Raw genomic sequence first — 16,182 nt, 5'->3', positions numbered from 1 at the left:
ATCCCCAAATGCTTTTGTCAGGTCCATGCATGTATAAAATCACACTCTGTTTTCCCCATTTGCTAACATCTACGAGACACTTATCGTACATTTTTAAATCCAAGTAACAACATATTCGACCCCATTCGTCCTCGTCTGCTTCCCCTTCCAAAATCATATAATTCATTCGTCATGACCATCCACCGCATCACACTCTTCAACATTCCCAAACCGGAGGACGTCGACATTCTCCTCGCCGAATATCGCACTCTTGCTCAAGAGGCAAAGAAGGTACAGCTTACTCATCTTCTCCTCTCCACCGCTCCTACAGGTCAAATATTAACCTTTATACTGCTGATAGAACTCAGAGCCTTACATTGTGTCAGTCCAAGCGGGTCGCACACTGCCTGACGCGCGAACGAAAGGCTACACGCTGGCCGTCAAGACGACCTTTCGCGATATGGACGATATGAACTTCTATGATCATGACTGCGAAGCACATAAACGATTGAAGTCTGTTGCTTCTCCCAAGAGGCATGGGGATGTACTTACGGCGTACTTTGAGGATGTGGTTGGGCTTGCAATTTAGATGATTGGCGGTGGACATCTGTAGTCATGTACAGAACAGTTAAGATCAGAAATGGAGAGAAATACGAACAGAAAGAAGGTACTAAGGAAGAAGATGACAATAGCCTGACGAATATCCCCAACCTGCAATATTATTGGAATGGGTCAAAAGGTACAAAATTGAGCCATCAGAAATAAAAAATATATATCCGTCTCACCACCGCCCCCCAACTTTCAGTAGATAGTCTACTACAGCTTAATATTGTTTTAGACTCAATATGACTTGTTCGATAGAGTTTATTTAAAATATCAAAAAATTGTTATTTCTATATAAAATAAAGCTATTCAAAGATTACTTTGTAGATTTATATAGTATAGATTTTTAGATACTATATTTTTCTGACTTGATAAATCTGGTATAGAGATTTTGACTTTTTTACTGAGCCGCTCTATCAAAATTTTATTTTTTTGATAATATTTTCTAACTGTAGAATATTAATAAGTCTCTATATTTAATAAAATATCTTATAAAAAATATTCTGTTATAGAAGAGTGTAAGGGATAGAGCCAGGGCACCCTATTCCACAAGGCCAAAAGGTCATATAATTCGGGATCAACGATCCCGAATACCCTGGGGGCATCTATATAGTATACCGCCGTTACATAGTTGCTGAAATTCTAGCCACCAAGATATTCTGCCCATATGACAGCTCGCCCACTAGGCTACCTCTATCTAGTCAAGAATCGTTAATCTTCTTGGATTTAAAAGTTCTGTTTTGATGTCTTTGTCTATCCGTACAGGTGCTTATAGAGTCTCCATATTAAAGCAAAGCTATATATTTATAGTGCCTACGAGATCTTAATCTAGGACATTGCTAAAGATAAGGTTAAATACACATATTAAAAGTATAGGTTTACCATTAGCATTGTCTTAAGTGCACCGTTGGATAATACACTATATAAAAATATTTATAACTTTAGGAGTTTCTACGCAAAGGAAGAGGGTATAGATGGACTAGTTGTAAAGACTATAATTAATACCTGCTATTTAATATTTTGTATGCGACAGTATTAAAGCTTATATTGTAAAACAGAACAAGAATCTCGAGACTTAAAAATATTGTAATGCAGTTGCTATGTACGTAATCTACTACTGGGGTAGCGAGGTAAGCAGGCAAGGGTAGGAATGTAATGTAACATATCATGCGTTGGGATTCACGCAATGATCTTGTCGGGGTGATCCTGGAGTCAGTATGTTCATAAATAGGAGGCTTCGCATAGGAGTTTCGAATATCATCCAGCGACAGGTGTTGAGTGTACTTGGACCTACCCCCTCACTATATGCTTAAAATGGTAAACTATTTCTGGATTATTCTTTACTATTCTGCTGCTTACAACCTCGACAGTCCACGGTTTGACACATTTACTACTTTAGCACTAAGCGAAGAGGACGATATCCTTTTCAAAAGCATGCTAAACACACTGGATATCGATATACTCTACGGTAGAACTAGCTTTAAAAGCAATGCCTACGGATTTGTATTGTAGCAAGAAAGGTTATATAGAGAAGATCTACTATATCTAGAGAAGCTGTCGGAGAGTTTTAAAAAAGTTAGAGAAGAATGAAAGTATGTAATATAAGAAGCTTTTATTCTATATATCGCCTTGAGATGTGTCTACAAACACAGAGATATACACCTGCTAGAAGCAAAGAATATGCTTCGGGAGTTATAGGAAATTGCTTTTTTAAACGTCTGGAAGCTTTACGGTGGCCAAATGGGGGAAATGGGGGGTTGGAGATACAGTAGCTGCCTAGTTAGTCTGCCTATATAACAGCTGGCCTACTAGAGGCCGTTCTATCACCTCCTGACATCTCTAGTAGATTTTGGTCATGTAGTAAAAATCGATCAACTGTTGTGCTAGAACTACTTGAATTAGCTATATTATCAATTAATTAGTGATTTTCAGTTCCCAGTAATGATAATTACTGATGGCCGTCTCTTGATCTTGCTAACCACACAGCTATTACTGTATATTCAGTTACTCTACTAAGATAATCTGCCTTCTACCACTATCCTATCTTTGAACAGTAAGCTAAAAGACAACCACCTGCCTATCTCGGTGTAACACATATGCTTGATCCACTGTCCAATCAACAGTTGCATGTTGTATTGATGTATTTCATGTCTTGTCGAAGTGTGATCCATCTCGGTGATCTCAGAATAAAAATTATGTTTAATAACTATATATACTGTAATGACGGACTGGATACTGCCATACCCTCTTCTTTATCATAGCCCTCATTAAAAGCTTTCATCGGCTGAATTGATAGACGAATCTAGTCAAATAATCGCTCAATCAGGTGATATGACCCTAAGCAGACCCCCCAAAGAAACTATCCTGAAACAGCCCCCAGAATAGTAGACAGGTTATTAAGCCACTTGAATGTCTGGTAGGGGGAACCTTTTAGGGGGTGGCATGAGCAGAGTAGGCGTGGCGGGATCCAATCCCTATTTCACAGGATTCAGTATACAACTCGCTAACTTCATCTGATGCTAATGAATTATATACATCTCCTTAAAAAGAACGGAACCAAGAAATCAGAACCAACAAAACCCCCCATCAGGCTGTAGCACTTTCGCCGTCTGACTAATCCACCTCGTGTCTGAATTCCTCTCGCAATACGCGCTCCGATCTTCCGCCAGCCGCGAGGCCAAGTCCGAGCTCGCATGCCAGAGTTCATCGCTATCAGGAAGCGCGAATTGCAAATTCGCTAGAGAGAGCAAACTGCGGCCCTGCGAAGATGCATCGGTGTCAGGGACCCGGCAGGATCGACAGACTTTGTACAGTGAGAGGGCGAAGCGCTTGACTTCCTCAACCCCCACCCAAATGTACACGTCGGGCAGGGTGTTTTTGAACTGGGCGACCATCGAGGGGTAGAAGAACATTTTGCGCTGGAGGCAGGTGCGGACGAGGGCTTTTAGGAGCCGCAAGGGGAGGGTGGGCAGTTCGTGAGTGAGCTGCAGGTTGAGACCTTGATTACCTTTCAGGAGGGCGAAAATGATTTGGAGCAGGATCCCTTGATATGTTGCCATGGGCCAGGGGGAGGGGGGATCTGCGTTGTGCTGGCTTGGTGCTTCCCATTTATCCTGCCAACAGTTCGTGAGTGGCTGAATATGGAAGCAGGGAAGAAGATAAGAGGACTTGACACCGCGACACTCCCCTCCTCCCACGCCCCAACCCAGACCCTTAAACACGCCGTCAAGCATCTGCACACTAGATCTCTCCGGCTACTTTAGAGTCTGGCTCGCAGTTGCAGAAGGCCTGCTTGTACGTGTTCGCGAGGCACGATTGAAGAGGGTTCATAATCTGAGCGTCGGTGTGGCGGGAGTGAATGGGGGATGTGGCGGTATCAAGTCCCAAGGCAAACTCACTCGCTGTTGATGGATCGACTCAAGGAGTTTCGAGTGCAGATCCGTCGCTGCAATCCGGGCATCCTCTTTACCGGTCAACCATAATCCCATCATCATGACGGATTGAAAGAGAAGGGCGGGCTCATGGTCCGGATCGAAGGTGGCGCGGTGCAGAAATGGCCATGTGGCGTGAAACTTCTCGAAGAACACCTGGATATAAATTAACGCTCTAGCGGGGCTTTTTTCAATTGCGTCCAAGTCGTGTATGGGGGCCAAATGGGTGGGATCATCTAAAAGTCTGGCGCTTAGACTAACGGCGGGACTGGGTTGTTGAACCTGGCGGCCCCGAATCGAGCATCCCAAGGAGCAATCAATTCCTCGCCGCACACAGGCTCCGCACGGAGCCTTTCCGTCACATTTGGACTTTCGCGAGCAGCAGTTATTGCACGCTCGAATGGTGCGACCTGGTTGAAGCTCTTTATCCTCGTGATGGGTGCGGACATGTTGACGGAGCGTATCACTATTGTGTACTTAGCACCATTCTTGATCCAGGTCCTCATCTGCCTAGATTCCTTCACACGTCCATCCGTTCCGTCCACATGAGGCCCATGCGACAATGGCCAAATTCGCAGCCTCCGATTCCAATTCCGTGTTTGGTGAACTGAACAGACTTACTTCCGGGCAAAACGTCGATCGCAGAACGGACATTCAAACGAGTCCGACTGAAAATGTCGTCGCGCATGTCGGGTGACATGCTCCTTCCGTCGATACCTTAATCCACAACCCGGGAAGTCACATTGAAACGACGCGCGGGTACTCATGGCGGGAAGAAAAAGAAATTACGATTTTCTTAGTTTTGTCCGGAGAAAATGGAAAGGCTGTATAGCGCCACAATCTAGTCTCCCACGAGTTGACAGTTAACGGCGAGATGTCAGTCACGTTAGGAACGAGTGGGGATTGTCCTGATGATTGGCGCAGATGGGAGAGCGGGTGGGATGCCGATGGGATGCCAATGGGATGGCAATATGGGATCATGGGATGCCCCAGAGCAGGTAACGGAGAAGGTCTTGTTCTGCCTTTAGGATTGACTAACCACGGACATTAGTGGGAATCATGCAGTAGGTGGGATGACCGAAGAGCTAGGGCTTATTGCCTCCCTTGGCTAGCCCGGCCCCATCAGGGCAATGTAAGCCACGGCCTGGAAGGGAAACGGTGGGATGGGATGGAATGGGATGGGGGGTGATGGGATACCGCAATCAGTGGGGGCTAGTGGGGGAGATGGAGACAACCACTGACATTAAAATAAGCAGTTAGTAAATTTATGTAATTCTTCATCACATCAAGGCCTTAAGGTGAATAATCCTTCTGCGGTGGCCAACAGCAGTTAAGTTCGGTCTAATGAAAGCATCCGTCTCGTCAATTCAACCAATGGGATGATGGGATGGTGGGATATCGGGATGATGGGATGATGAGACGGCGTGAGCAATAAAAGAGGCAACCATAGGCAAAGCTTTGCCCCAAGAAAACTGTTAACTTGTGTTCTCACTTCATTCCTGGCATGCAGCTAATTTCTCAGCGCTAGCGAGCTATCCATAGTTGACCACTGGATGCCTGGTCCCACGTGCCGCCGATTTTGCCCAATGGAAACATCACAAATGAAGCTTTCGAGTCTCAGGCAATTGAGATTATACAGAGATATTTTGGAGGAAACAGACTAAGGTTCTAAAGAAGTTATATATGTTTTTGAATTGTCCTGAAAGGTACAGATCTACCACTTATGATTTTTAGGAGGCGCGTCCATCCACGGCACTCGTCAAACCCCAGCAGATTCTGTGCTCAGCTTTCGATTTTGCTATACAGACGAACGATAAATTAGCACGTAAAAATATTAGTTGGTTGTTTCCGACTGACCAATTGGAACTCGGCTTGATGAGATGTTTACACTGGCGACACTAGTCTGATCGACGGGATGGGCCGAGGTAGAGTAGGGGACCTTGGAATCGTTGGTACGGTTAGTCGAGGTGGTTGTGGTACTCGGCAGCTTGCCGATGCTATCGGGTATGCCGATGAAGCAGAGGTGCACAGACAGTGGAGCTTTACAGACTATAGCTGATATACGCTACGCTATGGTTCCCCAGGGAGTTCAGGCCCCGTATGGAGTCTGGAAACATAAGGCCCAGCACTTAATTCGGGTGACCTGATGATCTGTCTTCTGCAAATCCAATAAACCACTATTTTAATGACTTTCGTCTCTGACTACTCGGCTATAATATCGACTCTTATAGGCAATAAGCTTGATACAGATCTCTGTCGGGGAGGGTCTACCCCGTAGTAAACTTATGCGGCGGTGCGTGCATTAGCCGCAGGCTAGTCCACTCTTTCTGACTGTCTCATCCACAACGGCTCAATGCTACATCCTAGCCCTCGAGCCAGTAACTTGACATTTAAACCCTGTAGATGTTAATTTAAAAAGGGACCGCTCTTGAAGATTCAACAAATCAATTGCCAGGAAACTGACTAACAATATCTACTCGACATACATGCCAACAGACACACACTATTCGCCCCGATCCTTCTGCCCAGTCAAGCTGTTCAACGAATCCATGAGCCCCGGGATCTCAGGGTCTTCATCGATCCGGCTGACGTTCGCCACCCGTCCAAAGATAGTATACAGCCCTACAATGACAATCACCTCCATGATTTCCCGAATGCTGAAGTGGGCCTTGAGCGCCTCGAGGGTGCCGTCGCTGGCGGTGTTGTGGCGGACCAGTTCTTCGACAAAGCGGAGGAGAATGCGATCGCGTTCACTGAAGTACTCGGTGTCGTCGACCTTGCCGAAGGCAATCAGGAGGCGCTTGGCGTTGGGCATGCCGTTGACGAGGGCGACTGGGGTGTTAATCTCGAACACGTAGTGCGCCCCGATCAGCGCTGCGGTGCGCAGGACCACCAGCTGCCATTCGAGGGTAGGGAGCTCGCGAGTGGAGCGGAAGACAGTACCCAGGAGGCTGGATATGGAAGGGAAGAAGCCTTCGGCGTGGGCGAGCAGCTTGAGCACGTTGCGCTCAAAGGGGAGGACCTTGAAGGCCTGCGCCAGGCCCGAGTTCACCTGTGTAGGATCCACGTAGGGGAAGACGGCGCGCTGGTTGGCGTAGGTGGTGGTGGGGAGAGAAGTGTAGACCGTGGTGGCCTGCTTCCCGTTGGTAGTGGCAGGGGAGGCATCGGCGGTGCAAGACATTGCGATGAGTTTGATTTGATCAAGATACCTCGGGAGGCAGAAAGCTGGGAAGAGAAGGCTGAGGAAGGGACACTTGGAACTGTGGTTGCTGCTGTGTTGGAGACAATTGGGGAGGTGAGGAAGGGTGTTTATATAACTCGATTCTCGCAGACGTGACAAATCCAAAATTGTCTGTATTTTGCATTAGAAATCAAAATCAAAATCATGCATCCCTATCAGTCCCCTCATCTCATAGATCTTTCGTATACGTTAAATCGACCAGACCAAATCGACGGAGCTTAGTCGGGCTCCGTTGGGCCCACATAACTCACTCGCCATCATAACGAGAATCGCGACTTTCAGCCGACATCTATACAAAAAACATTGCGCACCAGCTTTCTTCGGGGTTACGTTTCATCCTTAGCACTCAGTAGTACATTCTACAGGATTAGATTCCTTGAAAACGAGTGTTCCATCCTGATTTGTAATATACCTGTGCCATTACAGAAGTGGGTGTGACATTATCGGTATCGAGCTCTGTCGAGATGCCGGACGTATACGGGTTTGTTCGATGCACAGGAGAGGGGTGATGGCAGGGCTGATGTCAACATGGACCAAAAACGTGGGAGACGTGGAGATGTGTAGGAGAAACCGCTGGAGAGAGAGATCATCCCTGGAAGAGAAGGTGTCAGATGTATAGAGTTCCAGCTGGCCCAAGAACTCTATAAAGGGGAGTAGCCTCGCACCACGGAAAGAGGCAGAGAAATCGAGAGCAGGCGATGAGCTTGAAGACGAGACTGACATATTCATTGCTCTGAAGTATAGACGTCCTGGGTCGTTATCCTCTACATCTATCTTTGACACCTTCTTCTACACTTTGTTGAGTTCATACATAGTCGTATAGACTCCATATTCTATTGCTCTTTTATCAACCATGGCGTTGCATCAGCCACTTCCTTCCCTCTATCAACCCCCATTGACTGTGCCGGAAATTTTTCAGCAGGTCTTCCCTCGAGTGGATTCACGGCCAAGTTCTAATGGGGGTTCAAGCACGCCCGAGGCTGATGGCGAACTGTTTGACTTGACGCCGGTCCAGCAGGAGATCCTCTCGTCGCTGGGGCAGCAATCTGGATGGACGTCCTTCTCTTTCCAAGTCCCTGAGCAGATGGCCTTTAGCATTGACCGGCTCCGTATGACCTGGCAAGCCGTGGCCGCTCATCATCCCATCCTTCGCACGGTCATTGTTTCCAGCGAGGATGGAGGTTCCTGGCGGCAGAAAGTGGTCTATCTCGTGTTGCCGATGGGCCTTGGAAGCTGGGAGCCACTCGAAAAGACAGTGCCATACTTGACTTTTTACGAAGCAAGCGCGAACCGACCGGTATTGACTCTTCACTACCATCGCGCTCTGATTGACGTGAAGTCTATCCTACTGCTCTGGCATGACTTCGAACTCTTCTTCCACGGGTTTCCCTTTCCAGCCCGTATCCCCTTCAGCAACTATGCCAAAGCCATTGGGACCCGTGACCGTAATGAGGCCATCAGCTTCTGGAATGGGTACTTGGATGGATACCATGGCAGGGGCTTATTAGGCTCCTCGGATCCGGACAGAAAAGTCATCGAGACCAGAGTCTCGGGCGACGTGGGACTCCTCTCTGGGCTGGAGAACTTCGGACAGCAGCACCAGGTCAGTGTGAAGACCATGCTTCGCGCTGGGTGGGCAGCGACGCTATCCCGCCACCTCGAGACCCAGGATGTCGCCTTTTACACCAATCTCAGAGACTGCAGCTTCGACCAAACAGAGTACATCGTCGGTCCAATGGATGTGGCCACTCCTCTTCGGGTTCGCCTGTCGGAGGAAGAGCTGACCCTGGAAGCTCTCCACAGATTAGAGAGCGAAAAGAAGACAGCCTCTCGGTACTCATTCCTCGGTAGCCGACCGATCGAGGAGCACAGCGGCAGCACTACCGCCGTGCAATCCACGTTCATCGTGCTGGAATCAGATATTCCCGTGGACTCTCTGCCGCAACTGGATGTTTCCATGAAAGTCACGTTGGACTTTGCCACCGCTCAGGTGTCCATGATGCACGACTCGAACTATCCCTCGGCTCGAGCTAGGATCATCCTGCAGCACTTTTGGGAGGTAATGCGACAGATTATCGCGAACCCCCACGGCCCGTTCATGAGCTTGAGCCTGGCTTCAGAGGACGAGAGAGCCGTATTGCTCAGCTTTCGATCCTCACATGAACAGGTCCCTCCCCAGCTGGTCCATACCTTGATTGAAAAGCAGGCTCGCAATCATGCCACCGAGCCAGCGCTGCAGTTTGAGCTCAGCGAGGCCCTTAGCTTCGCGGGATTGAACGCTGCCGCCAATCGCGTCTCTCATCAGCTAGCGAGGTTGGTGGCTCCCGGATCAATCATTCCCGTTCATATGGATGTCTCGGTTAACTTTGTGATTGCTTTACTTGCGATTCTGAAAGCCGGAGGCGCATATGTGATTCTGGATCCCGCCCAGCCGCCAGCCCGCAAGGCGTATATCATGGAAGATGTGCAGGCACCGTGCTACCTTACACAAGGGGACCTCATCAATGAACTCCCAAATACGAAAGCCTACCTGGTGGAAGATCTCCTCCAGTCCTCGTCTAATGAATCCGACCTGTGTCTAGATCTGGACCCCGAGCAACCCGCCTATATCATCTACACCTCTGGCTCCACCGGCGTGCCCAAGGGTGTTATTCTAAGCCACCGTGCTGCCTCCACCGGGATTCAATGTGCACCTGCCATTGAAGACAACCGCAACTTACTCTTCTACAATCCCGTCTTTTCTGCTGCACAGAGGACCATTCTTTCCACACTGGCGAATGGCGGCTGTCTTTGTCTCGCGGGCCGGTCAAAATTGCAACTCTCCCTGGCAAATCTCGTCAATGGAATGATGGTCAACACGCTCGGTATCACGTCGTCGACTATCTCTCTGCTGGACCCCGAACAGGTGCCAACCTTGCAGAGAGTCAACCTCACCGGCGAACTGGCCGACCCCGCGATCGTCGCTCGCTGGGCTAGTCATGTGGAGCTGAAAAACAACTATGGGCTCAGCGAATGTACCCAGCTAAACTGGGGCAGACAAATGGGCCCAACAGATCAGCTGTCCAGTCGCAATGTAGGCCGTCCATCTGATACCACGTCTGCCTACATCTTGGACCCGGACACGCGGCAGCTCACCCCGTTCTTGATTCCCGGTGAATTGTGTCTCGAAGGGCCGCAGATCGCCAGTGGCTATATCAACAAGAAGGCACTGACCGAGAAGGCTTTTGTCGATAGCCCATTTACGAAGGGATACCAGCTCTACCGGACAGGTGACATGGCGGTCCGATTGGAAGATGGCACGATTGAGATCATCGGTCGTATTGACTTCCAGACTAAAATCCACGGCCAGCGGGTCGAGCCGGGCGAGATTTCAGCCCTGCTGAGTAGGGAGAAGGCTGTGCGTGCCGCGGTGGTTATCGCTGCTACGATCGAGGGAGAGAAGGCACTTGTCGCCTGTATCTCGCCGGAAAATGCATCACCGTGGGCTCAGCTGGTCCACAACCTCCGGCAGGCGACATTGAGCAGGCTTCCTTCCTATATGACACCTGCCTACTGGTTACCTTTTGACACACTGCCTCTGAACAGCAACGGGAAGACCGACGTGCTTCTCCTGCGGAAACAGATCGAGGCGATGCAACGGCGTGATCTCATCGGCGCCTCACTGGTTACCGACCAAGCAGGGAGGCCGCTCTCCGAGGTAGAAACGGTCCTCCAGACGGTCTGGGCCAAGGTCCTTCGTCTTCCTGTGGATGTGATCACAGTCAACCAGTCTTTCCTTGACCTCGGGGGAGATTCGCTCAAGGCGCTGCTTGTCGTGTCCGAGTTATTGCCGTTTAATTATGTCGCCGAACTGGGAGACCTTCTTCGAGCGGATTCCCTGGCCACTGCAGCCGCCTCTCTCAAGTACGAGGTAATAGCGCAAACTGATCTAGAGCCGCCAGCCCCGTACAGCCTCATCAAGGGCAGACCAGACGTTGACCCAACAATATACGAGGACGCATATCACGCTACCCCCTTCCAGGAGGGGATTATTTCCGCGCACCGAAGTAACGGCGGATACGTGTATCACCGAGTCTTCAACATTAAGGGATACGAGATACCCAGGCTGCAACAGTCTTTCCAAAAAGCCATCAACGCGAACCCCATCTATAGAACGAGCTTCCTCGAGAACGGCGCAACCTTCCTGCAGACCGTGAACCGGCAATTCCAGCTCCCCTGGCAGATGATATGCGACATCTCGATCGAAGACTACGTATCGCACAATACATCCCAGGATATGGATCTCGGGCAGCCTCCGATCCGAGCCGCCATTGTCAACAGCGAGATCCTCATCGTCACCATGCACCACGCCCTCTTTGACTTCTGGTCCTCCAAATTCCTCTTCCAAGATGCAGCAGCTGTCTACCACAATCAGTCTGTAGCGGTCCGACCCCCCTTCAACATCTTCGTCCGTCATTCCCAGCGATTGGATGAGAACGTTGCCGCAGACTTCTGGTCCGGGTACCTTCAGAACGCTGCTGCAACGCTGCTCACAACGGAAACTGCGCCGTTCAATGCTCTCAAGCGAACCATCCAGTATGACCTTCGCACGTTTACCGCCTCTGCAGGTGTCACGACCGGTGCGCTTATGTACGCTGCTTGGTCAATTATTCTCTGGAAGCACACGGGAAGCGCCGACATTACCTTTGCCATCACGCTGTCGGGGCGCGATGCTCCGATCCCGGGGATCCAGGATCTGAATGGACCGACCATGACCACTGTCCCTATTCGGGTTCGCCTGGAGCCCACTATGGGCCTTGGAGACGTCGTGACGTTAGTGCAGAACGAGTTGTGGAAAGTAGCTAAATTCTCGCAGATTGGACTCAGACGAGCACTGACAGCAGCGGCCCAAAGTTCGAGTCTCTTTGATTCCATGGTTAACTTCCTCGTGAAGACCGATGCAAGCCCCGGCGCCACGGAATTGGAGCCATACGGCGAACGACCCATCTGGGATACTGGGTTCAACAGCCTTGAGGTAGAGGAGAAGGCCGATGGGGAGTTTGAACTGCGGCTGTCCGGGTATCTGGAGCCTGTTCGAACGGGCTTTATCATTGAGGAAGTGGCGCAGTTGCTGCGGACGATGGTGGACAACAGGCAGACCCAGTTGGGGGAGGTGGATTTGATTACACCCTCAGAGGCGCTATATCTTCAGCACATGTCGATGCCGGCCACCACGGACGCGAGGTTCCTGCACGATGGCTTTGAGGCTATTGCAGCGACCGATGGCGATCGCGTCGCAATTGAGTTTGAAAAGACCGAGGTCGTCAGTTATCGTGCATTGAACAGCCATGCCAACCAGCTGGCACGATACTTGGTCCAGAAAGGAGTAGGCCCAGACACTTTGGTCCCTCTCTGCCTTCCCAAGTCTGTTGAGATGATTGCCTCGATCCTGGCCATCCTCAAGGCCGGGGGCGGGTTTGTCCCGCTGGATCCGGATAATCCCCCCGAGCGAAACAACTTTATCGTCAGCGACGTGTCCGCCACGATGGTTCTTACGGACGAGAACTTGCGCGGAATCTTCGACGAGGCCGATCGCGCGGTCGAGGTGGTGGATGTGTACAATGTCGACGTCTCTGAGTACTGCGACGGCAACCTGGAGCTTCCAGACCTGCAACCCCATCACCTGGCATACGCCATCTACACCTCCGGCTCTACCGGGTTGCCCAAGGGGGTGCTGGTTCCGCATCGCTCCATAGCGGCGGGGATTGAAAGTATTTCTCTCGCCGAGAGCTGGCATCGGGAGTGGCGTGTGCTGCAATTCTCCAACTACGTCTTCGACGTCTCGGTGGGGGATATCTTCTGCACCCTCGGTGCGGGCGCAACCCTCTGCATGGCTCCCATGGAGTCCCTCCTCTCCGATCTGGCCCTGGTCATCAACTCGATGAAGGTGAACCGGCTCTTCCTGACTCCCACCGTGGCTAAGCTCCTCCAGCCTGCCGACGTACCGGGCGTGCACGGGATCTATCTGGCCGGAGAACCGGTGACTCCTGATCTCGTCGACAGCTGGGCGCCGCACTGCGTCGTCATGAACTGTTACGGACCCACGGAGGCCTCGATTCTCGCAAACGCAGGCTACATCCCGCCTGGCGGCAACGCCAAGGTGATCGGCCATCCGCTTCGGAATTGTGTCTCGATGATTCTCGAGCACGATAGCCTGAGACTGGCGCCCTACGGTGCCGTCGGCGAGCTTTGTCTCAGTGGGACGCAGCTGGCGCGCGGATACCTGAACCGGCCCGAGGCGACGAAGAAGGCATTCGTCCTCCGAGGCTCTGAGCGAGTCTATCGAACCGGTGATCTCGCCCGGTGGCTCCCCAACAGCCGCGTTGAATGCTTCGGGAGGAAAGATAACCAGGTCAAAATCCACGGACACCGCATCGAGCTGGGTGAGATTGAGGGGGCGATCTTAAAGACCAATAAAGTCCAGCATGCGATTGCCAGCGTCGTCGAGATCCAGAAGAGACCGCAGCTGGTGGCCTTTTGTGTGGTCGACCCCGGAAACCCCAATGGAATTCTGCCAGCCGAGGACACCTTCGAGACACTCACGACGGTCAGCATCAGTCTGACCTCGTTGCCTCCGTACATGGTTCCGACCATCTGGATTCCAGTCGGCACCTTGCCCCTGCTTCCCTCGGGGAAGGCAAATCGGAAGAAGCTTGTGGAATGGGTGAATGCCATGGATAGCAACGAATTGCAGCAGTATAGTAATATCGACGCCGAGGCCGAGTTCGTGGACCCGGTCACGCCAGAGGAGATGGCGCTACAGAGCCTATGGGCTTTTCTGTTCCACAAGGAGACCAGTGAGATCAGCAGCACGAGTACCTTCTTCGCCCATGGTGGCGACTCTATCACGGCCATCAATCTCGTCGGCAAGTGCAAGGCGGCGGGCCATGTGCTTACCGTCAGTGACGTGCTTGCATTCCCTCTCTTACAGGAGATGGCGACTCGCATGAGGCCCGTGAAGACAGCCGTGCCAAAGGTAGACGATGTGTCTGTCCCCGTCTCGGATGAGGTGTACGCGATACTCTCGACTGCTGGAGTCCAACCATCCGATGTCGAAGTCGTCTACCCGCCCCCCCCAGGAGTGGAAGACTTCCTCGTTCGTGGCGCCCAAGCCGAGCAATTCTGGCAATGCCAGACCGTCCGACCACTGCCCGAGGTAATCGACTTCAACCACTGGATCGAAGTCACCACCCGGCTGACAGCAAGAAACGAAATCCTGCGATCCATGTGGCTGGAGGTAGACGGGCGCTGGCTGCAGGTCGTCCTCGCCAACCCCGTCCTCGACCTGAAGATCATTCACTGCACCTCAGAAGCCGACAAGCAGCAACACATAAATGCCGCCTGGGACGCCGAATTTACCCTCGGCACACCCTTCATCCGGTACCGTCTCCTGATCCTGCCAGACGGCACCCGCGACCTTCTCCTCAAAATCCACCACGCCATGTATGATGGCACTCTCCTCCGGATCTTTGATGACGAATTTAAAGCCCTCGCCAAGAACCAGCCGACTCCGGACACTGTCCCCTTCCGCGACTACGTCTCTTATATTCAGGCCACGGACAAGTCGAAAAACCTCGAATTCTGGACATCCCTGCTAGCCAATGCTCCCGCCCCGTTCCCCAGTGCCACCCACTCCATCGCCTCAGCCCTGACGCTCAAAACAACCGACCGTCGTGTCGACTCCTTTGCCGCCTCCGTGGGCGTGACCGTTCCAATCGTCTTCCAAACCGCCTTCGCGCTGCTCCTCGCCCGCCTCTCCGGTCGAAAGGATGTCACGTATGACAATCTAATCACTGGCCGCAATGTCGACATCTCCGAAGCCCAAACTATCGCCGGGACTTGCGCCAACTTCCTCCCCTTCCGGAGTACATTCTCCCCCGACACCCTCATCCGCGATCTACTGAAATCCACCCAGTCCCTATTCTGGAAGACAACCGAGAACGGCAACGTCAGCCTGACTGATATCTACAATGCCCTGGGCAGGAAGCGAGACGATGCGGCGTCTCAAGCACTTTTTCTGTTTCAGCCTTTTGAGGCGCCGCCACCTACCACCAATATGGTCGACAAGCATATGCGGTGGATGGTGATGGCGCTGAGTAAGGTTCGGATGCCAATTGACTATGCGGTGCATTTGGAGGTGTCGAAGACAGCTACAGGTTATAGTCTGAAATGGAAGTATGATCAACGGATGTTTGGGGAAGAGCAGTTTGATGGGGTGACAGCGGCGTATTTGGATATTCTGGAGCAGATGATGGAGTATTCAAGGAGTAAGGTTGTTTCTATTGTTGGATAGTCTATCTTCTCTTGCGTTTACTTTTGTCAGCCGTTATATACTCAAAGAATCCGTCATGTTTAAGAATTCTTGCATTCGTGTTTCGTTCCACCACCAAACTTCGCGCCGCAAGTTGCAGACATAATCTTACGAAAACACCATAATCCGCCCGACTTGGCAGTGTGAAGTATCTGACAATCGATTCAATCCCTGAATCCTTTGGACAGGAGAACACCTAAATGAGAATATAGGGAACCGATTAGTAGGCTCATTTGGTTGAGATACCGGGATCCCTGGTGTTTCCAAGGTTATGGCGGTTAGGTTAAGATGTAGAATTTCTTAACCGCAGTTAACTGTAGACTAAAATAGAGTAAATTATAACAATTAGAGTAATAACTGTAAATTAGTTTATAATTAATATATAACAATTGTGCAACAGTTAAATAGATTATTATAGATATTATATATTTTATATACTATAAATTCTTAATTATCTAAAAGATAGATTATAAAAAGATAAAATAGAAATAAAAACTCTATTAAATATTTAAATTATCTCTATTTAATAGATTTAAAAAGAAAATAAAAAATATTACTGCTATTCTAATATTGAATAA

At 50.4% G+C, this 16,182-nt stretch overlaps 4 protein-coding genes across 4 annotated transcripts; 2 read left to right on the top strand and 2 right to left on the bottom strand.

The window, feature by feature from the left end:
* Window positions 1–171: 171 nt before the first annotated feature.
* On the top strand, window positions 172–568 carry ABOM_008410 (Dabb family protein; the record flags this gene model as incomplete). The annotated part of the gene is made up of 2 exons (XM_022535539.1): window positions 172–270; window positions 341–568. 2 exons carry the CDS (start codon window positions 172–174, stop codon window positions 566–568), a joined length of 327 nt encoding a protein of 108 aa, XP_022386362.1.
* Window positions 569–3,146: 2,578 nt separating this feature from the next.
* On the bottom strand, window positions 3,147–4,073 carry ABOM_008409 (putative C6 and C2H2 transcription factor; the record flags this gene model as incomplete). The annotated part of the gene is made up of 2 exons (XM_022535538.1): window positions 3,147–3,836; window positions 3,981–4,073. 2 exons carry the CDS (start codon window positions 4,071–4,073, stop codon window positions 3,147–3,149), a joined length of 783 nt encoding a protein of 260 aa, XP_022386348.1.
* Window positions 4,074–6,516: 2,443 nt separating this feature from the next.
* ABOM_008408 (carboxymuconolactone decarboxylase family protein) lies at window positions 6,517–7,194 on the bottom strand (the record flags this gene model as incomplete). Its single annotated transcript, XM_022535537.1, has 1 exon — window positions 6,517–7,194. The coding sequence occupies one exon, from the start codon at window positions 7,192–7,194 to the stop codon at window positions 6,517–6,519; it is 678 nt and encodes a 225-aa protein (XP_022386361.1).
* A 913-nt stretch (window positions 7,195–8,107) lies between these two features.
* On the top strand, window positions 8,108–15,586 carry ABOM_008407 (putative nonribosomal peptide synthase; the record flags this gene model as incomplete). The annotated part of the gene is made up of 1 exon (XM_022535536.1): window positions 8,108–15,586. The coding sequence occupies one exon, from the start codon at window positions 8,108–8,110 to the stop codon at window positions 15,584–15,586; it is 7,479 nt and encodes a 2,492-aa protein (XP_022386347.1).
* Between the last annotated feature and the right edge of the window lie 596 nt (window positions 15,587–16,182).

Source organism: Aspergillus bombycis, assembly GCF_001792695.1.
Source record: "Aspergillus bombycis strain NRRL26010 chromosome Unknown contig00085, whole genome shotgun sequence".
Classification (NCBI taxonomy): domain Eukaryota; kingdom Fungi; phylum Ascomycota; class Eurotiomycetes; order Eurotiales; family Aspergillaceae; genus Aspergillus; species Aspergillus bombycis.
This window is presented reverse-complemented; position numbering and strand designations above follow the sequence as displayed.